Source organism: Anabrus simplex, chromosome 1 (genome assembly GCF_040414725.1).
Source record: "Anabrus simplex isolate iqAnaSimp1 chromosome 1, ASM4041472v1, whole genome shotgun sequence".
NCBI classification, from domain to species: domain Eukaryota; kingdom Metazoa; phylum Arthropoda; class Insecta; order Orthoptera; family Tettigoniidae; genus Anabrus; species Anabrus simplex.
The window spans coordinates 914,700,930-914,728,722 of NC_090265.1; the positions used below are offsets into that span (position 1 = coordinate 914,700,930).

Here is a 27,793-nt window from a genome sequence, read left to right on the forward strand (position 1 = left end):
ACATTTCGCGACAGAATATAGTTTCTGATAAAAAATACTTTATGAAAATTATTATAGAAAGTGTACAGTATATGTAGTGATTCTAGCCTATTTTGGAAGATAACCTAACTTTAACCTTATTGTATGAATTGTTGTGTGCATTGTTCCTAGATTAGATTAAATTATGAATCAGATTAAATACTATGCCAGGAGATGTTATCTTAATAATTCATTTTTGTTTGTTTGTTTGTTTGTTTGTTTGTTTGTTTGTTTGTGATATACTGCATATGGTTCTTGGTGCTGGTTACTGTAGTCATGTCCTAGTTTATGAACCATGGGCAACTGAGTGGCCTAGTAAGTGGTCCTGAGAGTCAGGAAGTCAGTTACTATGGTATGGGAGAGAGCATCTCAGGCATATTCTGAGTTATGGCTCTCCTTGTACTCAGGTGGCTAGGACTACACAATCCACTGTGGTCCCTAACCCATTACAGGAGAGATTCTCTGTGTAAGTAGAATAGCATGCTGCTTCACAGAATTTTCACTGAGCATGCTCGTAACGTTTTAAGCAAGCCTTGGACCTGTGGCAGTAACGGAGTCCCACTTCCATTTGGCAGGTGACAAGGGACTCCTTAGAAACAGCTTGGCGAACAAAATGGAATTCAATGGGGAGCTATTACCGTAATATAAGGGGGGCTTTTGGAAGAAGGAAAGTAGAACTGGTTGAGTCGGCAACGAGGATGTGTCTGGATGTATTAGAACTTATTGATATTTGGGTAAGGGAAGATAACGAGGAAGAGAGAGGGGGTTATAAAGTATTCTTAACAGGATTTAAAAGGGGAAGGGCAGAGTGTGGGGTAGGAATTTTCATCAGGAATACTATTTCACGCGGTATAGTTTCAGCTGTATCTTGATTTATTAGTTTAATTTTCCGTATTGATAGTTCTCGTATATTATAGATAAGAAAAGGTTCCACCTTATCAATACAAGTTTTATTTATATAAGATCCTACTTATAGTACTGGTTTCGACTTTTTATATAGTCATCTTCAGCTGTACATTAGTACCTTCACATAGTCAAAGTTGGTTAATATGCCTTGCCTAGTAGAAAAGTGATGATAATGGAATGTGTCCAACGTTCAACTTGGGCATGTTTCAAAGTAAAAGCTGGCTATATGTACAATCTAAATATGGGTGTAAGTGTATCTTTCAGGCCTAAAATTTGTGTGGATTAACTTATTTTAAATGTACAGGTACATAAACACTTCAAAATATATAGTATATATTAAAATAACATATTTAAATATACAGTTCATGTTAAAATCCATTATAATGACTAGGAACACTTCATTGATGAGTTTAACATCTTGCGTTTGTCTGGTTTTTTAATTTTTTAATCCAATATAAATGGAGAATGTCCGTGCTTGTGTTCATATGCGGTGCTCTCTTGGGGTTCTGCTATATGTTAGGCTTATCCACTTGTGTGATTAATAGATTCTTCAGTTATTGATGACAAATCTAATGTATAACCAGAGGTAGATATGTGCAGCTGTGATTGAATGTTGTCTTAAAGTATTAAAATACAGTCTGCTTTGTGCATAAATGTCAATTGCAGAGTGGTGGCTCTTTTCTCGTCTATAATTGCTGATGTATGTCTGTAAGAAACGAAAAGTAGAGTTAGGAATTTATAGTCTGAAGAATGCCTGCTTGTGTGTGTGTTACCGTAATGATTACTTACTATTGCTGTCGTGGTTGGGTTGCGTTAGGTTTGGCTGCCTGGCGTGTACTGTATTGTGTTCTCTTGGCGTTAGTGTCTGCTGCTGTGAGGGGAATGGAGGGGTGGGTGAGGAGAGTTGTTGTCGTAGGAGTAGGGGTGGAGTTGGGCGTGTCGGTCGTCTGCGCTGTGGCACGTGTTGAACACTGTTTATTGATTATTTTAAGATAGTTAGGATTGGTATATTGATCTAGTGATATGTACAGTTCTTCTGTTATATTGATTAAGGGGCCTTTAGTGTTTATATTTAGTATTTTCAAGTCGTTTGCGATGTTCGTGAAATTGTGTTTGTATTTGTCAAGGTGTTATATGTGTTATATAAATAAAACTTGTATTGATAAGGTGGAACCTTTTCTTATCTGTAATATAGTTTCAGCTGGGCATGTAAATGAGCTCAAGAGGAGGACACTATGGTGAAATTACGCTTGAGGATGTGGAAAGGATGGTAAATGAATTCCGTTGTCATAAAGCAGCAGGAATAGAGGAAATTAGACCTGAAATGGTGAAATATAGTGGGAAGGCATGGATAAAATTGCTTCATGGAGTAATAACATTAGCATGGAATGTTAGTAAGGTACCTTGTGATTGGGCAAAGCAGTAATTGCACCTATCTATAAGCAAAGGAACGGGAAGGATTGCAACAACTATTTTGTATTTCACTGATCAGTATACCAGGCAAGGTGTTCACAGGGATTTTGGAAGGGAGGGTGCGATCAATGGTTGAGAGTAAGTTGGATGGTAACCAGTGTGATTTCAGACCACATAGGAGTTGTCAGGATCAAATTTTCAGTATGTGCTGGGTACTTGAAAAATGGTACGAAAGGAATAGACAGTTGTTTGTTTTGTAGATCTAGAGAAGGCAAGGGAAGAAATGTTAGCTGTTTGTGGGGGTCTATGGGATTAAGGGTAGGTAATCAAAAACATTCAAAGGTATTTGTAGTGACAATTGGGCTGCAGTGATAACTGATGGTAGAATGAGCTGTTGGTTCAAGGTACTTACAGCGGTGAAACACGGCTGTAATCCTTCACCTTTGTTTTTTATAGTTTACATGGATCATCTACTGAAAGGTATTAAGTGGCAAGGAGAGATTCAGTTAGGTGGAAATGTAGTAAGCAGTTTGGCCTTTGCCAACACCTTGGTCTTAATGGCAGATTGTGCTGAAAGCCTGCTGTCTAATATCTTGGAACTTGAAAATAAGTGCAATGAGTACGGTATAAAAATTAGCTTTTCCTAGACTAAAGTGATGTCGGTAGTTAAGAACCTAAGAGAACTGAATGTCAGGTTGTGGGAATACAAAGCAGGAACAGGTAGATAATTTCAAGTATATAGGATGTGAATTCTCCCAGGATGGTAGTATTGTAAGTGAGGTTGAATCAAGGTGCAGCAAAGCTAATGCAGTTGAGCTCACAGTGATCTGTAAGAGAGAAGTCAGCTCCCAGGTGAACCTATGTATATACCAGTCTGCTTTCAGACCAACTTTGCTTTACGGGAGTGAAAGATTAGTAGATTCAGTATATCTTATTCGTAAGCGGGAAGAAAGAGATATGAAAGTAGCAAGAATGGTCGCTGATACAAACAGGTGGGAACAATTTATTTATTTTATTCATTTATTTATTCATTCATTCATTTATTTATTTATTATTGTACAAAGAGATATGAAAGTAGCAAGAATGGTCGCTGATACAAACAGGTGGGAACAATTTATTTATTTTATTCATTTATTTATTTATTTATTTATTTATTATTGTACATGGCGGGGCTCGGAATGAGAAGTAAAGCCTAAGTTGGGAATGAACTCTGTTGATGAGGATGTACGCATGAACCGGCTTCTGTGGTGGGTTCATGTGAAGGGTATGGAGGATAGGTTGCGTGGGAGAATAATGGACTCTGTCATGGAAGGTAAGAGAAGTAGAGGCAGACCAAGATGATGATGGTTAGACTCGGTTTGTAATGATTTAAAAATAAGTGGTATAGAAGTAAACAAGGCCACAGAATTACAAATTAAGGATTTTGGCATAGTTTAGTAAAACCACAGATACTTGCAGACTGAACACTGAAAGGCATAACAGTCTATAATGAAAATATATGTATGTATGTATGTATGTATGTATGTATGTATGTATGTATGTATGTTGAGATACAGCAAGCAGCTACAAGTACCGAGCTCGATAGCTGCAGTCGCTTGAGTGCGGCCAGTATCCAGTAATTGGGAGATAGTGGATTCGAGCCCCACTGTCGGCAGCCCTGAAGATGGTTTTCCGTGGTTCCCCATTTTCATACCAGGCAAATGCCGGGGCTGTACCTTAATTAAGGCCACGGCCGCTTCCTTCCAATTCCCGGGCCTTTCCCATCCCATCGTCGCCGTAAGATATATCTGTTGGTGCGACGTAAAGCAAATAGCAAAAAAAAGCAGCTACAAGCATAAGCTTGCTCATTTATTGATGCAGATTAACACTTGTGATAGTGCAACAGTATTGAGCAGGACAACAACATTATTACTTCACTATTTAAATAATGATTATATAAAACTGTTAATTTATTTAGTAATGTTGTCTTCGGTTGATCTATTTGAAGAAAGCTGTACTAAGGTCTGGGATGTAAACAGAAAACTGAGCTCTGGAGTGCTGGTTCTTCTGGGAGCTCCAGCAGTTCATAAATGAACAGACTCTTTTGAATGATTCCAAGTTGGGAGCGAGAGTGAAAAATCCATTGTCAGAAATAACACTTGTATTCCCAAATATTCCAGATTTTACACTGATTCGTAAACATAGTTGCCCTTCAAATACCCCATTTTGATTGTTCTCTTCCAAATGGAAGACTTCATCATTTCCTTCCAAGTATTGGGCCACGTGTCCCGTTATGGTCTGGCATTTTTCTTTTTGCAAGACTTGAAAGCAATCAAAAATGTCCTTCCGACAGGTTGCTAGCCTGAAGGAAAGCAACGCAGGCCGGACTCTCCTACTCCTCCTTATTTACGTTAGGGCAGAAATTGGCGGTGTATCTAGCCAAAATGTACTTAGTGAAATGCCTAGTGCGCAACCACACACGAACTCATGTTAGAAGTCTGTAATTCTTCCCATTCTAGATCAGGCTCCAGCTACACCCCTATCTCGAATTGTACACTGTTCGCCTATTCATCTTCTATGACAGATCCTTTGTTCTGTTGGTAAGTTCACTGCGCAGTCACCTGCCGGACTGACTGACACGCGACCGCACTGAAGAAAAAGAATGGAACGAGCCCCCTCTCCACACATATCTCTCTATTTATTAGGACAGCCGGTGACGCCACACCAGGGACTTCACCCAGATACACACTTAAGTTCTTTATGTAGCGAGTCGTTTGGTTCCCACGATATTCGCGCGAATCTTGTATTACGAAAAACAATGCTCATTAACATCACAAGACACATCTTGTCATTCAGTAAATTATAATATAACTGTGGCTTTCATTTCTCTGATATCCTTCCAGGAGAGTAGATATGGCCCTGATTTCCAAATGCGCCAGGTCGGGTTCTTGCCGCTTTAATTCTTAGCTGGGTGATAGATGTAGTTCCCCGAACAGCATCCGAGTATTGCCATCCCTTATCTGTTATATTCTTTCTCGCTCACTCCCTGCGCCACGCCCATCGCTGCGAGCTTTGTCCTCCTAAAACACTCAGCTCGAATTCACGCCTTTTGTGAATTCAGTACTCCGACGCTACATTACTGCTGCGTTAAAGATCAATTTGTCTTACCATGAACGATATGGTTCAATGTAAACTTTGTCACCATAAGACCTAGCTGTATCAGTGCAACGTAAAGCCACTAGCAAAAAAAATAAAAAAAATAAATGTAAAAAAAATAAATGTATACTTTGGAAAGGAGGAATGGGGGGGGGGGGCAAACTGCATCCTTGCCTCACTCCTTTCTGAATTGCTGCTGCTTTTTTCTTTTTTTCCAAAGCCCTCAATTCTAACTGCTGACTGAATTTTGTGCAGATTGTAGGTAATTTTTTTTCCTTGGTATCTGATCCTGATCATCTTCAGAATCTCAAATAGCTTGGACCAATCAGCATTACCGAACGCCTTTTCTAGATCTTCGAATGCCATGTATGTGGGCTTGTCCTTCTTAATTCAATTCTCTAAGATCAGGTGTTAAGTCAGGATTGCTTCATGTGTTCCTACATTTCTTCTGAAGCCAAACTGATCTTCTTCCAACTCAGTTTCCATTCTTCTTCTATAAAAAATACACGTTCAGATTTTGCAGGCCTGAGATACTACGCGGTTTTCACACTTGTCAGTGCCTGCTTTTTTCCTCCCTGCTTATGATATTTTAAGACATATTTTGCAAACCATGCATATTTGAAATCTCAAACTTCACAGTTTTGATTTGTATTTGTTGAATGCATCCTTAGAAGACAGTAAATTGATTTTCTTACATGCTATATGTGATTGTTTTAGCTGTTATTCATGCTATTTTAGTGGCACTGAAAATTAAATTCATTGTAGCATTTTAAAGCCTTCCTCACATGTATTAATTTGGCTTATTTGTTTGTTAGTATATCAGTGTTCCCCAAAGGTGGAGCAGAAAGTTTTGTGACATCTGGGGAAGACCGCTCAGTACGAATATGGACTCATGGAGAAGTAGAGCAGACCATTACCCTGCCGGCTCAGAGTGTGTGGTCTGTAGCATGCTTAGCAAATGGTGATATTGCTGTTGGAAGCAGGTTTGTGTGAAGTTAACATAATATTTATGGTCAAAATACCAAGGAGTTTATCAATTTTACAATAAAATCTTATATTTACTAGTGATGGTGTATTACGAGTGTTCAGCTGTGACCCAAGTCGGCAGGCAGAACCAGATCTCCTCAAACAGTTTGATGAACAAGTGGAGAGTACAAATCTGTCATCTGATCTGGAACTCGGTGGTGTCAAGATGAGCGAGTACGTATTCACATCAACTCTATTTTGTGTATGTTGTGTACTTATTCTATCATGCCCGTATCGAATCTGGTTTTATCTTTCATTTGCTTTTAATGATTTCATGGACTGTCCTATGGATCTCAGTTTTGTCTAGTTAAGATAACAGAGGGTATCTGTTGTTGGTCTTCCAGCTCCCATTCTTTGGGCACGACGTTACAAGTTTATAGATGTAATCAATTATCAGACGTTCTTTAATTATTTCAGTATGATTTTATTTTGTGTTGTTTGCATTTTGGGCCATATATTTTATTTTTTGACGGCAAGTCAATAAGTATCTGCAATTTTCCTCTAATTGTGTTTAGGTTGGCTCTATGGCATTGTTTGCTCACCAGCCACTAGATGGCATCATTGTCTACATCTGTGGTAGGTTTCAGCGTTATCAGGATCTGTACAGCTTGCGCCGTAGCAGCGCAAAGATGGCCGCGCCACTCTCTGTTTGCACCAAGGAAGATCAGCGCTCTGTAATATATATATATATATATATATATATATATTTTTTTTTTGTGGCCTGAGGCTGTACCAGAAGCGGAAATTCATAGAAGACTTTCAGTACAATACGGGGACAATGTTTTGCCATGGCTGCAGATGGACGCTCAGATCTGTCCTCATCCTTCACGCTGGTACGACCCGTTTTGAACTGTTCAATCTACCGGTAAACACTTCGCTGTGGTGAATGTTTTAAAAAGGTGAAACTTGTTTCAAATGGAAATCTCCAAACAGGAACACATTCAGCCCATGTCCAATGGGTCGTTGATACTTACAGAGAAAACAAATTTGGTTAAAATACAAGTCATTTCATCACAAGAAATAGAAAAGAACCAAACATGGTGAAGGGTGATATAATTCGTCATCCGGGATCCACAATGACCCACATCAACATAATTATCCCTGAAAAAGGTATAAAATTGAAGTCTCTTGGCCAAAACATGTTGCTTTCACGTGGCAAATAAATAACTGCTGATCATTTCATTATTGCTGGACTGTTAACATTATACACATGACCGGGCCTCAAGATTCTTGGTAGTACCACAGCTGGACAGTTGGAAGTGCCAGCGTATAAACTCGCTGTAGCTTAGCGCCAAGCAGGGGGATATAAGAACCAAGTTAGCAGAGAATTAAGGTTTAAATTTTAGAGCAGGCAAACAGCTAAGTAGGAAAACATGAGTTTCTGATACAACAGAACAATAAGCTGTGACATTAAAAGTCTCAAGCCATATTAACTTAAGGTCATTAAAACATATTACTGACACAAATTTCTCTTTTTGTGTAGGAGATCTAAACATAAACTTTCTAAACAAGTGTTACACTCAAATTTGTTTCCTGAACATATTTTACTCACCATATAGCTCCATATAGCTTCATTTCTGTCTGACCGAGCTCGATAGCTGCAGTCGCTTAAGTGCGGCAAGGGTCCAGTATTCGGGAGAAGTGGGTTCGAACCCCATTGTCGGCAGCCCTGAAGATGGTTTTCCGTGGTTTCCCATTTTCACACCAGGCAAATGCTGGGGCTGTACCTTACATTAAGGCCACAGCCGCTTCCTTCCCACTCCTAGCCCCTTCCTGTCCCATCGTCGCCATAAGACATATCTGTGTCAGTGCGACGTAAAGCAACTTGCATTTCTGTCTGTTGTTTACCTATTTCTTTTTTTCTTCTTCTTCTTCTTCTTCTTCTTCTTAATTTATAGGGATCAGCACTTGATGTGAATTAAGCCCAGGTTTTGCATGTACGTGCCCTTACTGATGCCAATGCTAAGTTGAGAGATGCATTTACTGTTGCATATTTCTGTGGTGGTTGGTAGTGTGGTGTGATGTATGTAGAGGAAGAGAAGTGTATTAGGATAAACTAAACCAGAGGAATTAACCATACACAGTTAAATCCCCACCCTATATGAAAGGAAGATAAGGCCTCTCATAAACTATTTAGAAACAAAATCATGCAAATTTACAACATGGGGCATGATGTGGCTGTTCATTCCTTCCAAACAGACCAGGTTTGGGATCAAAATGTAAAAACTTTGTGAGAGTGGGACAGGCTACTGCTATGCATTTAGGATTTATACAGAGGATGACAAGGCCGTGATCCCTGATCTTCTGGTTAGTGAACCTGTAGTATTAGAATGAGTACAGCCCGTTCTGAAAACAGGTCATGTGGTGTACTTTGATAACTGTTACTCATTGCCAATACTGGAAGCAATGCTGGGGCTGTACCTTAAGGCCATGGCCGCTTCCTTCCCACTCCCAGCCCTTTCCTGCCCCACCGTCGCCATAAGATCTATCTGTGTCGATGCAACGTAAAGCAACTTGAATTCTGGAAGCAGGTTTGCTTGCTGTTGGCACTGTTATGATAAACAGAAAGAACATGCCATCAGATTTCAAGACAGTTGAACCACAAATGAGGGGCACAGTGGCTTGGATTAGTAGGAACATACTGACAGTGAAATCGAAGGACCGTAGAGATGTACTGTGTGTGTACTGTCTACAATGCATACCAACATTTCTGTGCAACAGACCAGGAAGAAGAAAAATCTTAGGGATGGTGGTGAGCAGATGATTTACAATCCTCTTCTGATTATAGCCTACAAGGGAATGCCTGGAGTGGATAGGCAAGATCAAGTACTTGCTAACTTTCCTGTAATGCATCGTACAGTAAAGACTCAAACCCCATGTTGCAACAGCCCCGAAAGGCCAAGGCCTACCAAGCGACCACTGCTCAGCCCAAAGGCCTGCAGATTGAGATCTCGTGTGGTCAGCACAATGAATCCTCTCGACCGTTATTCTTGGCTCTCGAGACCAGGGGCATCACCACCGTCAGATAATTCCTCAATTGAAATAACATAGGCTGAGTGGACCTCGAACCAGCCCGCAGATCCAGGTAAACCACGAACCTGCTACGTAGGCATAGCAGGGGGAGAGGTGATACTGTACTCCCACGTGGCGCGTCCCAGGTGGCGGATAGGGGGGTCCTAACCGGCTTGCCGGCGGACTTGAGGGAAATAAAATACCTCTCGCAGACCAAACACACACCCACTGTGGGTGGGGGAGGCAGATAAATAATACACCCACGGTATCCCCTGCCTGTCGTGAGAAGCGACTAAAAGGAGCGACCAAGGGATGATTGGATTAGAACCATGAAACTACTTTTGATTAGTACCATCACGCGCGGAATACCATCGGTCGCTTTTACTTGCGAGTAGTACCACTCTGTTAGGTACTCCATATTTTTGTGATTCGTAGCACTCGAGTGGGGTTCAGTATGGGTTTCCAGTACCCGTGAGCCGTGCCCATGTGTGCAACACCACAGGTCTGGGTGTTGCCTGCGAGTTGTACCTGTGTGAGTGACACCACGCGTCTGGGCGTAGCCTGTGAGTTGTACCACTATACGAGCGACACCGTAGGACTGCGTTGCCAGTGATTAGTACCCACTCTGTAGGAACACCACGGGAATACCGGCGCCCGTGATTAGTACACCTAGGTGAGGAACCTCATCGGTTTGTGTGAGAAACACCATAGGTCTGCGTTACCTTTACGACGTGAGTAGTACCTTAATGTTTGGAACACCGTGAGTTTACACTACCTTTGATTAGTACCGCAGCTTGAGACATATCATGACTTACTTGACTTATTTCCTGTTGCTCCCTCTGGAGCATAGGGCCTTGGCAAAATTTCTCCACACAGTACGGTTCCTGGCCATTCTCTTCACTTCGCTCCAGGTCTTGTCAACCTCTGCGATTTCCTTTTCGATCGTCCTCTTCCAGGTCTTCTTTGGCCGACCTCGCTTTCTGGTGCCTTGAGGGTTCCAGTCCAGCACTGCCCTCTCAACAGCTCCATCCGGCTTCCTTAATGTGTGGTCGATCCAGCGCCATTTCCTCTCCTTGATCTGGATGTCAATCGGCTGCTGATTGGTCATGGTCCAAAGATCTTCATTAGAGATAATGTCTGGCCACCTCACATTTGTTATGCGACGCAGACATCTATTTATGAACACCTGTAGCTGGTTATTGATCTGTTTTGTAACTTTCCATGTTTCACAGCCGTAGAGAAAAATCGACTTTACATTGCTGTTGAAGAGGCGAAGCTTAGTCTTCCTGGAGATGTTTCTATTCTTCCACACGGGATAGAGCTGGACAAACACACCATTTGCCTTCCGGATACGGCTTCGAACATCTTCCTCTGCTCCCCCATCCGTTGTAACTATACTTCCAAGGTAGAGGAAGGATTCAACTCTCTCAATTTCCTTTCCATTTACTGTCAAGCTGGTCATGATATCCGAATTAATCCTCATCTCTTTGGTCTTGTTTGTGTTGATCATGAGACCTGCACATTCTGCTTCCTTCTGCAACCTACTCAGTTTATCTTCTATGTCCCGGTACCGCTGCGCCATAAGACAAATGTCATCTGCGAAGTCAAGATCTTCAACCCTGTCTCTCATCCCCCATTGAACACCCCGCTTCCGTCCTCCTATTACCTTCTTCATCACACTGTATAAGACCAGCAGGAACAGAGTGGGAGAAAGAACACACCCCTGTCTCACTCCAGACTTGGCGTTTATCTTTTCTGTTAGTTTCCCTTCATGAAGAACCTGACACTCATACCCCTTGTACATCTCTTTCATGATGTTGATAATCTTTGATGGAATTTTGTATTCCTTGAGGGTCTTCCACATAATTCTTTGATTTACAGAATCAAAGGCTTTCTCAAAGTCCATGAATGCGAGGTAGAGGATATTCCGCCATTCCACACTGTTCTATGATGATTCGAAGTGTATTGATGAGATCCACACAGCTGCGATGTTGTCAAAATCCCGCCTGTTCCTTTCGAAGTCTTCTTTCTATTGAATCCTTTATGCGATTCAGGATGACTCGCTAAAGCACTTTGCTTGGAATGGAGAGCAAGGTGATACCCCTCCAGTTGTTGCAGTTTGTTGTGTCCCCTTTTTTCGGTAACTTGACTATCAGCCCCTTCTTCCAGTCGGTCGGTACTTTTTCCTCTTTCCATATCTTCTCCAGCAGTGGGTGCAGCAATTTGATTGTAGCATCAAGGTCTGCTTTCAGTATTTCTGCTGGAATGTTGTCCAGACCTGGTGCCTTCCCATTTTTCATTTGCTTCAATGGAGAAATATCATGGTTCTCCTTTACTACCGATAAGTGCCATTAGCATCATTGTGCTTTATAAGTGGTCCCTTGGTCACTAATACTATTATTTACAATCTTTTTTGAGTCTGATCCACTGTTTTTTTTGTTTTTTTTGTTTTTGTTGTGTTCATGTCCATCCGTTCATTCTTCATGATCTTATTTTTATTTTTTATTTTGGTCAGTGGATGCTTTTTAATTTTTCGTTGTTATCTCATTTCTTACCATTAGGGGCCGATGACCTTGATGTTAGGCCCCTTTAAACAACAAGCATCATCATCATCAGTATTACTATTGTTTTCCGTCAGTTTCTGAGACTGAGGCATTGCAGGTCGTCTCCACTGATTGTTTTAACTTCATATCCATCCGTTCATTTTTCGTCTTCACATTTTGAATTCTGGTCAGTGGAGGATTTTGTATTTTTATTTTGTCATTGCATTTCGTCACATTTCATATCATCAGGGGCCGATGACCTCGCTGTTAGGCCCCTTAAAACAAGCATCATCATCATCAGATCCAGGTAAAAATCCCTGACCTGGCCAGGATTCGAACCCGGGGCCAGGCAGGCACGCTGCTTCTACACCGCGGGGCTGGCATCGTACAGTAAAGGGTTACTGGAAATTGTTCTTCTATATATATTCAATTTGTATGGTGTACACCAGAATATTGTTATGAAAAAGATCCACTACACTGATGTCAGATTATATGTAGCTGAAGGAATTATCAGCAGTATGTTTTCCACAGCAGAGAATTTCAGGGAGACTTTCACCAGCTGATGACACTGTTAGGTTACAATCCAGGAACTGGGCTCATTTCCCTACTCCTGTTCCACCCACTGCAACAAAGCAGTTCCCTTCCAGAGCCTGTAAAGTTTGCACAAAACACAAGAAGCGAGTTGAAGTGAAGTGGGTGTGCCAAAAATGCCAGGTTCTACTGCATTTGGAAGAGTGTTTTCATGCTTACCACACACTTCTGAAGTACTGAAAAGAATGTTAGGTGTGACATGGCATTTGCAGTCCCAGTGCAGTTTCAAACCAAAAAAGAAATGCATGGCTCAATAGGTTAAAAATATATGCTTACAATGTTTTGGGACCTGCCTGTTATTGCACAAACAGGAGCTATACTGGTATTAGCAGTGATCTTCATAGCATCTCTGCACTCTGAGTTTGATGGGCCTTTTTTGTTGATGGACCCAATTATTGGCTGGAGTGTATTCTTGAAATAAACGTACCCCCGCCATTCCCTTCTGTGGCAGCTATACAGTTTAGTTATTCCTCCTCATGCAAAATTTTCCAAATTTTACTAGAACAAATTTCCCTCTTTTGTTTTTCATTTGGTGGAGGGTGATTTGGTTTTCAAGTAGTAATTTGGAGATGGATAAACTGAGTAAAGCATCTAAATCCCATGTACACTGAAGGTAGGGTTTTTCTGGTTCTAATAACAATTGAGAGCAATTTATTTGTTGAAGTTTCAATGGGTAGACTCATTATTTCTTTTAGTGTCGCTTTTATAATTTTTATCAGCATCAAGGAGAAATCTATGATCTTCTCATTTGAAATGAAGATAAAGTGGTACATTAAGATGGGACAGATTGAAGAGTTGAGGATATTGAACTTCTGGTCTGGGTATAGCCAAGGTAAAGAGGAAGGTAGTTCAACTTTTCTTTTAATGAGTTAAGTAATTTTTGAGAATCAAATACCATGACATTGACAAAATTGAGTCTGAGATATGTAATACATTCTTCTTTGTTCATGGAATTTATATGTAGGTCTTTTAAAGTGTCAGAAAGACTAAGGGATAATATTCCCTTATTGATGGTGATGGCTAAGGATTTTCCTAACTTGCAGAACAATTTCTTGAAATCTATAGAGAGCCATATTGGTTAATGTAATAACCAAATTTTCATCTTTGCCTCTTACAATAGTATCGTTGGCAAAGCCCAAAATTGTGTTACTTGGCAGACCATTCACTAGATTGTATCCATATTGATCAGAATCTCGTGTTTGATCAACTGTTTTAAGATGTGATCAGTGGATAAATTGTAGTGTCGTGAGTGGTAGAGATCCTTGCATTACTCCCCTGAGAAGTGCAATAGGATCAATCTTCCAATTGTTGGCTTGAAACTAAGTCGTATTATTTTCTTGAAGCTTGAATATTAGAGTAAGAGATAAGCTGTTGTATAAATATCTATGTCCAATATTATCAAATGCTTATTGTCTATGAAAGAAAATGGTAGTCACTTCTTTATTAGCTTTGGCAGATTTAGGAATAGAGCTTAAGAGGGAAGTATTCATCAAAAAACCTGGCGAGTGAGTGAAGCATCATTGATTTTCATTAAAATTTATATTTGATCTTAATTTAACCAATGCTCATTCAATGATTTACTTAGTAACAAACAGATCATCATAGGTCATCAGTTGGAGATGCCTTGCTCGCTGCAGTTCATGTGAATGCAAACAGTTCTTACCTTCTAAAACAGTTTGTCTACTTAGCCAGTGCGAAGCATCCTTGTTTGGATGGTAAAATAATAATTTAGTTCTTGAAAGACAACATGATCAGAACAAGAAGCTGTGTGAACAGATAAATTTTTCAATACATGTACCACGTCCCTAGATATAGTCATCAGAAGTTTCATATAATTCCAGTTTCTGAGTAGCAGTCTTGCCTTCTTAAAAAGTGTGGGTACTTAGTTCCTGTGTCAGATATTAGGTTTATAAGATAATTGTTAATTCTCTAAAGATAACATAATCAGAACGAGGAGCTGTGTGAACAGATAATTTTTTAATTGCATGGACCATGTTGTTCCTGGATGCACAGTTGTCAGTTTCTGAGTAGCAGTAGGTGAAGAATCATATTCACCATGTACACAGTTATTAGGATTTCGAAAGATGGATGTAAAATTGGTGTGATTCCACGTTAACTTTGCAAGCATTATTTTCTTTGTTCACTGCTTTCCGAATAACCCTGCATCTTTGTTTGTGACATAAAAACTGAATTTCATTGTACCTGTATTTATTTATCCTCTTCTCTCTCTTTATCTCTTTTTGGTTCACGTTGAGATCTAGAATGTTGTTGTTAGGATGGCTGGAAGACTTCATATTTTGTTACTTCGGTCTAAGCTCATAGGTACCTGTCCTTAAAAGAGAAGGTTCTATATATATATATCTGTGGCAAGAACACAAAAGAATGGACTGGCACAGGGCAGTTTAATATCTCCATTGCTATACTATTTCTATACTAATGACCAATCCACCCCTATAAACACACAGAGCTTTATATACACCGCCACTGCTGTAGCCACACAAGGCAGAAGCTTTACTGAGGTCGAAACAACACTAGGTGAAGCTCTGGAGTAGCTGTTGTTATACTGAAGCCAACAACCTAAAGCCCAACCCAAGTAAGACGCAAGTGTGTGCATTCCATCTGCACAACAGAGAGGCGAGAAGAGAGCTTGACGTCTGGCAGAGAGGCGATGAATTGCAGCATTCCCCTTTCCCCAAATACCTTGGAGTAACAGTTATCCACACCTTGTCAAATGAGCAATATTGCTTGAATACAGAAGGAAAAGTGTGCTCTAGAAACTCACCAGTTCTGCTCAGTGAGCACAGCCAGCAAAACTGTGAACATCAGTGCTGTGCTATGCATATCCAGGGTATTCATTTTCTGAAAGAGCAGGGGAAATCTGGAAAACACAGGGAAATGAAAATGCAGAAAATATGCAGGAAAATGATTTGTCACATCAAAATTAAGCTTTCAATCGCAGACTGGACCCAAACAGAATGATCGAGCGAGATTGACGTGTAGGTGCAAAGTGAGTCATACGCAGTGAGAGTAGTACTTTAAGAGAGATACGCAGACAGAGTAAGCATGTGCAGTATAGGAGAGTGAAGGAATGATATTGACATACTTGCTTTAACCACTCAAAGATGGCATAAACTAGTAGTGCGACGTATCTAGTATTGTATTAATTTGAGCGTGGTGTAGCTTACAATTCATTCTTAATGATAATATAATTCTGGGACTTTACTGTGATAGTAAAATTAAATTACAGACTGTGAATCTCATTGTTGAATCCGTATTGATGGTTAAACTTCTTACAAAATTGTACAAAACTATTTTTAATCCTTCTAGTCAATACTATATATTTTTACGTCCAGTTCCGACGAAAGTTCATGCATAAATAGACATGTTTCAACTCGACATTGGGTCATCCTCAGTAAGACATGTATAACAATATAGGAAACACATGAAATGAAATATTAGTTAAAAAGTTTTTAAAAAGCATGAAGAAAGTTAAAAAGACTGTGAAATGTTGATTGTTAAAACAGTCTTGAGCTGCAAGTCTTTCTGTTTCATTGCTTTTTTTTTTGTCCTTTGGTGAGGTTCAACTGATATCTGTATACTGTTGGCTGAGTTTTTGTGTTCCAACCTGGGCTGATATACATAAGCATTATTGAACCATCTGATTTGAGTCTGTAAAATGGATAATACAAATTGAATTAAGGATGACAAGTGGTAACTAGCATGAACAACATTTAGATTAGGTTATGAAGAATGAAAATTAACTTAACGTTTTGTGGCCTGCTTGTATCACCTGTGTTCTTGATTATGAAGTCCAGCTCTCGACTGACTTGCTCCTGCAGTCGAGACTCAAGATGTGTTGCTGCAAGGAAGTGGAGTCGGGAAATGGGGTGGGGCTTGTGGGAGAATGGGAGTTTTCAGTATAATGAGGACAGTGACTGAAACAGAGTGTAATGATTGTGAGTTCTTATTTTCCTGTTTTTTTTTTTTTTTACTACAAATGATCAGAAAAAAGTTTCCCATGTTATGTTCTTTTTTCATTTGTCTCATTTAAGTTGAGGGCTGGGTTCTTATATTGTTCCATACTGATGTAAAAATTCTCTAAAATGTTGAGTAGTGGACCTTTTTGTTCACGTTGTAGAATTTTTAGATTTTGATCTATTGCAGTACAATTGTGATTATAGTCTTTGTGATGGTTACTCATGGTTTTAATGTTGTTTAGCGTTGTGATGTTCTGTATATATTATGGGAAGTACCTACCAGTTAGTCCGACGTAACGTGACCCGCATCCCTGACATTCCAGTTTATATATCCCAGAATTTGTGTATTTATTACTAGTATTTACTTTGTGAGAGTTAAACAATATTCTTTCATTAGTGTTGCTGGTTTTGAAAGCAATTTTTAGGTTCTGTTTTCTTAGGACTTTGGTGATTATGTGTATATTATTATTGCTAAATGTGAATGTGGCATGTTTTTCTTCAGTTTTGACTCTTTCGTTAAAGTAGCTGTGGGCTAGTTAGTATGTTTATTGATTAGCTTATTTTTCAATTTTGTGCTGAATCCGTTGTTCAGAGCTATTTTGCGGATGGTCTTGATTTCTTTTTTCTGAGTTTTCTTTGAGAGCGGGATTTTTAAAGCTCTTTCTAAAATGCTATCGTAGGCAGCTTTTTTGTGAGCTTCAGGATGTATTGAATTTTGTTTAATGGTGTTAGCAATGTAAGTTAGTTTCCAGTAAATGTTAAATGCCAGACATGGGCGCCTATGCTCGGGGAGCAGGGGGGGCCTCCCCCAGCTCTCATGGGAAGGCAAAAATCTAATGTAGTCAGGTGTCTTTCTTTCAAGAAAATAATTTAAAAGTCGGTATTACGTGGATGTGGTAGTACTGCCCTCCACCGACAGGCAGTGGATACTGTGGGTGTTATTCTACCGCAGAATACAAGTCGCCATTCATCTTCCAAAATATTAAAAATACTACATACCCCATGTCTAGGCCCCCTCCCCTACAAACTGTCATATGGGTGCCCATGATTGATTGTTCTTACGACGTGATAGTGTTATATCTTAGATTTTCTGTGTTATCTCCTGTTCACGAGAAAAAGAAATAGTTGCCATGACTTATGACTCGACCCTCGTATGTATGCATTCACGGCTTTTCTCAGTTTCATCTTTAATATAAACGTTTCCTACCCGTGCTTCCATTGACCATCAGAGTTTTTAAATTGCTATATTCCGCCCTTTTCAGAATCATTAAAACTTTTTAAAATTAGTTCAGTGTACAATTGGTGTTATAAATCCTCAAATCACATTATTTCTCACAATAATGAATCGTATTTCACAAAGAGCATTGTTTTGGCAGTAGTCTGTTTAAAATTTATACTATATTAGTAATTAATGTTCTCAATCCTGTCAGATAGAGAGCTTTACACGATACACTAGCTTGTTAGTTTTTTCTTTGAGAATTCCTTTAAATACACGTATAAAAATAATTCCTGAAATGCTGGTTTATTATTATGCCATATATTTTAGTATTATTTCCTTATCAGCATCTGAGATATTTAAGAAATATGCATTTAAATTTTTTTATTATGGAGCAGGTTGGCCTCGCAGTTAGGGGCACACAGCTATGAGCTTGCATTCGTGAGATAGTGGGTTCGACCCACACTGTCTGCAGTCCTGAAGATGGTTTTCGTGGTTTCTCATTTTCTCACCAGGCATATGCTGGTTCTGTGCTTTAATTGAGACCATGGTCGCTTCCTTCACTCTCCTAGCCTATTCCTATCCAGTCGCCACCATAAGACCTATCTTACAATGTAAAGCAAATTGAAAAAGAAAATCATTCCTGTTTTTAAGAGAAGTAAGGTAACCACTCCCTCTTAATGCTATTCAGAGGAAAAGAATAGAAGAGTTCTGAACCTTTTAAAAGGAGGGCGTAAGCAAAGAAAGTGGAAGGTTATTGAGGGCCCAATACCATCAGGATTGGGAAAGAACAAGAGATGACCCAGGAAGGTTGGATAGGAAAGATGAAGACAAGGAGGCTCACACAAGTCAGAGGGCTCAGGTAGGGGCCTTATGATCCCATCCCATGCTCCCAAGTTAAGAGTCTCTTATCTCTGTCTAGGTCAGTCACTTTGCAATTGCTGATACAAATACTCTGGTGTTTTTCACAGACTACCTGGCCAGGAGGCACTCAGCAACCCAGGCCATACTGATGGTCAGACAAAACTTGTACGGGAAGGAACTACCGTAATCTGCTATAGTTGGTCGGCTGCCAGTAAGGAGTGGATTAAGGTGGGAGATGTGATGGGAGCCAGTGGAGGCACCCAGGCAACATCTGGCAAGCAGCTTTACAATGGAAAGGTTTGTGTCTTGTTTCAGCATGGATGGCATGTCCAGGAGTGGGGTTTTTTTCTTCTTGTAGCAAGAAAAATTCCTACTTAGCCAAAAAGGTGCTTGGATTTCATTGTCTGTCCTACTTCACTTTTTCTGAAAATCGGTGTTTTAGAATGCTGAAGATAGAACACTATCTTCAGTTCAAATCTGATTGGCTCATTTGAAATTTGTACTGTGTCGTATAGAATCTCTCTCAATTTACTTAATTTACTTTGGTTACAGATCATTGAATAATGTTGATTCTGAAGGTGATTGGGATCAGACACCAAGAAAAAAGAATTATATACAATCTGTACAAAAATCATTATGCAATGATAAGAATTGAGAGCTTTGAAACAGAAGCAGCAGTCCAGAAAGGAGTGAGGCAAAGTTGCGGATTCCTCCCCCTCCCCCCTGCACACCTCCTTTTCAGTGTTTATATAGAACAAGTGGTAAAGGAAATCAAAGAGGAATTTGGAAAGGGAATCATAACCCAAGGAGAGGAAATCAAAACTTTGAGATTTGCTGATGATATAGTTATTTTGTCTGAGTCTGCAGAAGGTCTGGAGAAATTGCTGAATAGCATGTACAGAGTCTTGGGAAAGGAGTACAAGATGAAAATAAATAAGTCCAAAAAAAAATTAATGGAATGCAGTCGAATAAAGGCAGGTGATGCAGGAAATATTAGATTAGGAAATGAAATCCTAAAGGAAGTAGATGAATATTGTTACTTGGGAAGTAAAATAACAATGGCAGAAATAAGGAGGTCATAAAATGCAGACTAGCACAAGCAAGGAAGGCCTTTCTTAAGAAAAGAAATTTGTTACTTTCGAACATTGATATAGGAATTAGAAAGATGTTTTTGAAACTTTCGCCTGGAGTGTGGCATTGTATGGAAGTGAACTCTGGATGATAACTAGCTTAGGAAGAAAGAGAATAGAAACTTTTGAAATTGGGTGTTTATAATACTAATATAATTTTTCCATTATTGGACATTATAAATTTTCCAGCTGACTCATTCCTGCTGCAAGCGTTTCGCGCCAGTGTGCCAATTTGAAGAAGAGATTGAATGATAGGGCACATCTAAGACACTCAGGACTTGTTCAGTTGGTTTTTGAGGGAAGTGTAGGCAGTAAGAACGGTAGGGGTAAACCAAGGTATGAATATGACAAGCAGATTAGAGCAGATGTAGGATGTAGTAGTTATGTAAAAATGAAAAGATTAGCAAAAGATAGGGTGGCATGGAAAGCTGCATCAAACCAGTCTAGACTGATGACTCGAACAACAACAACAACAACAATAATAAATCATGAACATTAAGGACTTTGTTCGTTATATGGATACGGCAATATTATTTTGATGCTGGCAATTAAAATTTCACTGTTATGATTTAATGATTATATTTATGAATATTGAATTTTCAAGACTGCATTGTAATCAAAATTGACTTTCGACATATTAGGTCATGTTATGAACATCTCTTCAACATGTACTGTATGTACGTTTTTTTCTAAACACAAAATACATACGCAGAAAGTAATCACTGCAGTTTATGGGTTCTGTAAAAACATCACTGAAAAAATACACACACACTACAATTTAATAATGGATTCACAACTTAGAGAAATGACTTTCTTCTGGCCTTTTCAGCTTCAAATGCATAATCACTTCCTTGAAATTGATACTGACTGTGATATCTGATTCTTTGGTGGGCACTCTGAGGTTGACCAGTCGCTTTTGACTCTTTGACGTCCATAAATGATTTTTAATTTGTTTTAAGACTGAGAATGACCTTTCATCAGAACAGTTTCTTTTTTGAGTACAGCTGTACATCTTAAGTGCTATGTACTCATTTGGGTAGATATCAGTAAGATTTTTTGAAGCCAGCATTCTGCAGAGAAATGGAAGAGAGAAAAGCTTATCACTTTTTTTTTTTTACGGATAAGAGATAGCTTTTAAAATGGATGCACTCTTCACCACAGTTGCCCTTTATGTCCGAATCATGAGAGGTTGGATTTTTCTCCACAGCTTCTAGTTTTTCGATATTTGAGAGAAATGAAAATCTTGAATTGTACTTTGTGTAGATATTAATTCTCTTCTGTAGCTCATTTTGAAGAGTTCGTAATATTTGAAGCAATCTGATCCTGTATCTTCTTCAGGACATTCTGGTTCTACTTCTGACTCAGACAATTCATCAAAAAGACCTCTTAACGGTTAATTTCACAGTTAGGTCTTGGAAATGTCAACAGTAGAATCAGATGAAAAGAGCCTGAACTCCTGATCAGTGCAAGTTTCTTTTCAGCTAAATCCTTCTTAACCAGTAAAGAGGTCTGAAGTTCAGTTAGAAACATAGTACCGGGCAAGTTGGCCGTGCAGTTAGGGCCGTGCAGCTGTGAGCTTGCATTCGGGAGATAGTGGGTTCAAACCCCACTATCTGGAGCCCTGAAAATGGTTTTCCGTTGTTTCATATTTTCACACCAGGCAAATACTGGGGCTGTACCTTAATTAAGGTCACGGCCACTTCCTTCAAACTTCTAAGTTCTTCCTATCCCATCGTCGCCATAAGACCTATCTGTGTCAGTGCGGCGTAAAGCAAGTTAAAAAAAAAAAAAAAGATAGAGAGAGAAAGAAACGTAGTAAGGGTGTCATACATTTCAACAACAGTGGACATGTGGACATCTCAGCTTCCAGCTTTTTTATTACTGGGCTAAACTGCTTCAGAATGCAACCCATTACATAGATAAAAAATGCTGCCTCACTATTATTTAACTTTCTGAGAAGACCTATGGCTTCATATCTGACTTTATCCTCTTAATTTTCTAACATTGTAATGCAGAAAGTGCTGCTTTCCCATCAGCATTTGAGCTCTTGCAAGCATCGTCACGTGCAAGCCATCGAGTTATTGATAGTAATTTCAGTGTCAATGCTTTCAGAATCAAAAAATGTTTCCAAGGTGTTCCATCTTCCTGTAGAATCTGCAAAATCTGTATACAGTGGACGCTGTTTATTGTAATCACGGATAATGTTATCAACCGTATTATATAATCACTTTTATGAAGTCCCGTACAGACAAATACTGAAGCATTGAAAATCTTCCGTTTATTGTGATCATGAATTCGGTTTATGTTATCACATTTGTTTTCAAGGATTTTGTTCTCAAGTATGCGAGTAGAGTGCATACAAATAAAATGCTCCCAACTTTTAAAAACCCGTTTCTACACGGTGCCTGTTTTCAAGGCCACTTTCACATCTCATCTTTTGTAGCAGGTGTATGGTAGAAAACCAGTCAGCGCAGGTGGTAACCCTCCTGCATACCCTTTCTCTTTTGTTTCTTCTCTTACGGTAGTTTAGCCAAGGACCACTTACTTGAGTCTTACTAAAGCTTTAGCACTGTGAAGTTCTTAGCATTGTAGTGCAGTGATGGCTAGTGTGAAAAGGAAATGAAAAAATTAACCTTTGAAGGGAAACTTTCAATTATAGAATGTTGTGACAAATTGCCTACAATGAGTCAGTGCAGTGCTGCTGTAGAGTTAACAGTTAACGAATTTTGCAACTTCTTCTGTGCAAGTTATTAAAAAATCAAGACAATGTTGTTAAGGCAGGGAAAAAAATCTTCAACTGTAAGTGAAATCATGCTGGAAAAGACGGTCAATTTGAATCATCTCTAAAAATTTGGTTCTCAGATGTTCGTGAGGAAGATGCTCATGTTGACGGTCTACTGATGTTTTTTTTTTTTTTTTTTTTTTTTTTTGCTAGGGGCTTTACGTCGCACCGACACAGATAGGTCTTATGGTGACGATGGGATAGGATAGGCCTAGGAGTTGGAAGGAAGCGGCCGTGGCCTTAATTAAGGTACAGCCCCAGCATTTGCCTGGTGTGAAAATGGGAAACCACGGAAAACCATTTTCAGGGCTGCCGACAGTGGGATACGAACGTCTTCTGATGTGGCAAAAGGCTGAAGAACTGGCAAAAAAAAAAAATTGGGAAAAAAATAATTTCATGGCCATGGAAGGATTGTTTCACTGTTGGAAGAAATGAAAAAATATCTTGTACAAACGAACGCATGGTGAAGCAGGACACTTATTCTGTCGCTGCTCAGAGGTGGGTAGAAGAAGAGTGGCCTAAAATTGCTTCTGAATTCCCTTCTGAAATTTCCTTTCACAAGTAATGGTGGACCAAAGGGTTAAATCATATGTGTGGAATATCTTTCACTGGCCAAAGAGCACTGCAAAGAACAATCAGTCAAACAGCAAATACACTTTCAAGAACACACGTTCATTCTCTTTGTGTTGACCCGTGATCATAGTCGGTTATTCTTGACTTTGGTGTTGCGCAGTAGTTCCTGTTTTAAAGTACGGTAGCGATTTATTTTATTGTCTGGTAGCCATGAGTAGAAGCGAAGTGACAATCAAACAGCATGCCGAGAGTCACAAATCTGGACATTTTTATGTAAGTGATACAGATAGGCCAATATTGATGTGCCGACTTTGCAATCGAACACTTGAAGAAAAAAATGTTTTGCAGTCCTTCCTTTGCCTCGGCAGCACTGCTGTGCATTTGGGCCTCCACGAACAGTGTCGATGTAGAATTATTTTTAGCAAGTACAAGATAATTGTAACTGATAGGCGGTCTCGAATGAAGGAGGACACCGTTTAAACAATTGGCATATTGTACTTCGATCGTCATTGAAATTCCTGTTCCTTGTAAGTGTGTTGTATTGTGATAAATACGTTCAGAATAGTATTTTTCACTTTGAAATTGTGTTTGTAAACTTATAAATAGGCATATTGTGTGTGTGTTAATACTTCTTGCAGTCTTATGTTGATGTTTGTCTTATTTTCTATAGTGAATTCAAAGGTTATGGGCTCGGATCCCACTGGTGTCCGGTTGGCCATTTTTGTTTTGTACTGAACATCTCTTTCAACACGTACTAAATGTATGTAACATGACGTAATAGGTTGAAAGTCTGTTTTGATTAGCCAAATTATGCCTATTTTTAACCAGTTAGCTACAAAACGCTAAATTTGAGAAATTTAGATGCTACAAAATGCTAAATTTGAAAATCAAAACGCTAAATCTCTGATTTTTAAATGCTATAAACCACGAACTCTATCCATCACTAAGAGGGCGAGAAGCGGGGAGGCGTGAATGGTTTAAATGAGCATATCTATATCTCAAAAACTTAACCGTTTACAGTCGTAAAAATTGGTATTTAGAATCTCCTTTAAAAATAAACACATTTGTTTTTTGTTTTTGGAAAATCCCCTTAAAGCGGGGAAAGAAAGGTGAAAATGGGGTTGAACACCTTTCATGAAGATACTTATATCTAAAAAACTGAAGATGTTACAAACATGAAAATTGGTATCTGGAATCTCCTTTAAAAGTAAAGAAATTACATATTACTTGTGTTTGGAAAATCCAATTAATGGGGGGTGAAGAGGAGTGACAAAGGGGGTGAATTTTTAAAAAGACTCCTCTATATCTACAGTATATCTCAGAAACATAAATTCTTACAGTCGTGAAAATTGGTATTTAAATCTCCTGTAAAAGTAAAGAAACACAGATCATATTTTTCAGAAAATCCACTTAAGGGGATCTGAAAAAGGGGATGAATTTTCAAAATGAGAATATCTACAGAACATCTCATAAACTTAACATGTTACAGACATGAAAATTTGTGTTTTTAATCTCTTTTAAAGTGAAGAAACATGGGTACGTTTGTTTTTGTAAAAACCACGTAAGTGGTGGGCAGGGGGATGAGGGTAAAAGGACTGAAAGGGGAGTTGAATTCTTTTTTATTAGGATAGTGCTATCTGAAAAATTGAAGATGTTACAGAAGTGAAAATTGGTATTTGGAGTCTCCTTTAAAAATAAAGAAATACATATTTCTTTGTTTTTGGAAAATTCTCTTGGGGGGTGGGGTGGGGGTGAAAGAATTGAAAAATTAGTTAAATTATTTGTATGAGGGTACTCGTATCTCAAAAACTAAAGATGTTGGAGACATAAAGATTGGTGTTAGAAATTTCCTTTAAAAATAAAGAAACAAGTAATCTTTTGTTTTCAGAAAATCCCCTTCAGGGGGAGGGTGTGTGTGAAGGAATTGAAAAATTAGTTAAATTGTTTGTATGAGGATACTAATATCTAAAAAAACTGAAGATGTTGCAGACGTGAAATTGATATTTGGAATCTCCTTTAACAGTAAAGAAACACATTTTTTGGGGGAAATTCAACTTTGGGAGGGGAGTGAAAAAGGTGTTGACTTATTTTTATGAGCATACATATATCTCAAAAACTGAAGATGTTACAGTCGTGATAATTTATATTTGGAAGCTCCTTTATAAATAAAGAAAAGCGTATTATTTTCCCCGGAAAATTCATTTAAGGAGTGAGGGTGAAAGGAAGTGAAAGAAATTAAGGCACCTAAAATTTAATTTTTAAATACCTATGTTGTTGGCCCTATCGAAAAGTACTACATAACAAAAGTTAGAGAGAATATAATTTCTGATCATTTGTTTTATTCAGTTTTACCGTACCGACTATAATAAGAGTGGTATTTCAGAGTTGGAAGAAAACTAAAATGTGAAGGCCTATAATATCAAGAGCGCGTTGATCAACAATAACATTACATTGATCGTTGTTTGTTGTGATGTTCTTTGTCTCTTATGCTGCCACTCAACTTCGATAGATGGGGTTACTGCTGCGTACAAAGTATAACAGCCTGACTGAATATTTAAAGTTAAAAACTTCATCACTGATCCGTATTGAACTAATAGTTACAATGCTAAAAAGATAAAAATGTTCCACCTTTTCAACACTTTTCTTGAATTAAAAATAGAAGTTCATGTAGAGGTTCTTGAGCACTCTTGCTGATCTTAGGGTTAAAAAAAAGATGCAAGAGTGCTCAAGAACCTCTACATGAACTTCTATTTTTAATTCAAGAAAAGTGTCATAAGTGCTACAATTGTGTTAACTTCTTGCCATTTTTGTGTAGGCTGATGATGACATGGACAGATGTCGAAACCGGTCCCTTAATAAATTAAATATGTTGCTACATTGATTCGTGCAACAGTGTTATTGTATTGAAAATGTGGAACATTTTTCTCTTTTTAGCATTGACTGAATATTGGCGGGAAATAGCTGGGGAATTAGTAAACTTTCTTCTTTAGCATGCCATTCCTCTGGTTCATACATTTTCTGATACTACTGGTACGTAACACACTGGTTCATCAGCGTATTCCAGCTATTCGATCCCTGCCCTGCCGCACTGTTTTTGAATGAGCAGTGTGCACACTTAAGGCAAAGGGTCACTTACTACTACTACTAGTAGTAGTAGTAGCAGCAGCAGCAGCAGCAGGAGCAGTATGACCTGGTCTAGAATTACAGTTTAGGCCTATTTCAAATTATAGCACCACACTTCATTAAGAAAAGCTTCTTTCTCGTCGTTTTTATTAAATTCTACATTCATTTTATCCCAAATTAGCAGTGAAGAGGGGGTGTCTCTTCTGGCTTGGAGGAAGAATTTGCCTCCAAGTCGGACAGTTTTTTCCGCCGCCAGTGTAGTGAATAGAGATTTTCTGATTCATCAGGTACTCCTTGGAAACAGATTAGTAAAAGGGCATAGATTTTGCCCTGGGACTCTCCACTATTCGACCCACCTTCCCCCGCAGCCAAAAAAAACTAAGAGTGCTCACGGATCACGGCTGTCTGCGGCTTGGTCATTCCAGCTCTGGAACTTTGGATTGTTAGATCGAAAGCGTAGTACTGTTCGTTAAAAGTGAGAAAATGTGTGGTTTTTCATTTGATCAAGTATTTTATATGAAAGCATTGCTTTTAATTGCGCCATTCCTACTGATGTCATTGTAATGGCCTATGTTCATTTCAGTTGGGAAGACTACTAAGACAGTCCTTCTGAGGATGTAAACAGGCAGGTGGACAGTGAGTGTCTGCCATTATAATGAAAACTCCCCAACTTGATTGTGACTGTTGTTAGGCAAGTGGGCCTACAGTTACAATGAAAAATCCCTAACTCAGTCTTCATATGAGAAAAGGCATTTGGTGACTTCCCCGTCACGTTTCTAGGGTAACGGTATGAGCTATGCAATTTAATACAATCGTGCTCACAACATGTACAATACATAACCTAGAATTCTGTATGCAATGTAGAATTCTGTAACGAAGCACGGGTACATCAGCTAGTTCTTTATAAAACACATAAATCTTTCAACTGAGAGGACAGCTTTAGTTACATGTCTAATGATTATACTTAACTAGTCTCTATGGGATAAATCTAGTGTAGAATCTACTGAAATGAAAATCCACAGCCTGTTTCCAGTCATTCGACTAGGTCAGGGATGGAATGAATGAAGCCCCCGTCCAGCGGCGAGGATAGGAAACGTGCCGGCTGCCGAAGCCTGTCGCACTCCTCTGGGGCAATGATAAAATGACTGATAGATGAAATGTTAATGGAGAGTGTTGCTGGAATGAAATATGACAGGGAAAACCGGAGTATTCACAGATAAACCTGTCCTGCCTCCACTTTGTCCTGCACAAATCTCACATGGAGTGACCAGGATTTGAACCACGGTACCAAGCGGTGAGAGGCCGGCGCGCTGCCGCCTGAGCCGCGGAGGCTTCTGTAGGATCTACTATGATAGAAAAATACTGACAAGGAATAATTTCATTACCTGTTTGTAAATACTGTTGACCATGTGGGGCCTTTGTTTTTTAAAATGTTTCCAGATTCGGAAATCACTGAACGATATGGTTATGCTAGAATGAAAACA

General features: G+C 39.1%; 1 protein-coding gene across 1 annotated transcript in view; it reads left to right on the top strand.

The window, feature by feature from the left end:
- Plap (phospholipase A2 activator protein) overlaps nt 1–27,793 on the top strand; it is a 152,187-nt gene that overhangs the window by 44,906 nt on the left and 79,488 nt on the right. Inside the window, exons 5-7 of the mRNA XM_067136638.2 lie at nt 6,288–6,455; nt 6,538–6,672; nt 18,809–18,998. Of these exons, the coding sequence (XP_066992739.1) occupies nt 6,288–6,455; nt 6,538–6,672; nt 18,809–18,998 (493 nt within the window). The remainder of the gene's footprint in view (nt 1–6,287; nt 6,456–6,537; nt 6,673–18,808; nt 18,999–27,793) is intronic.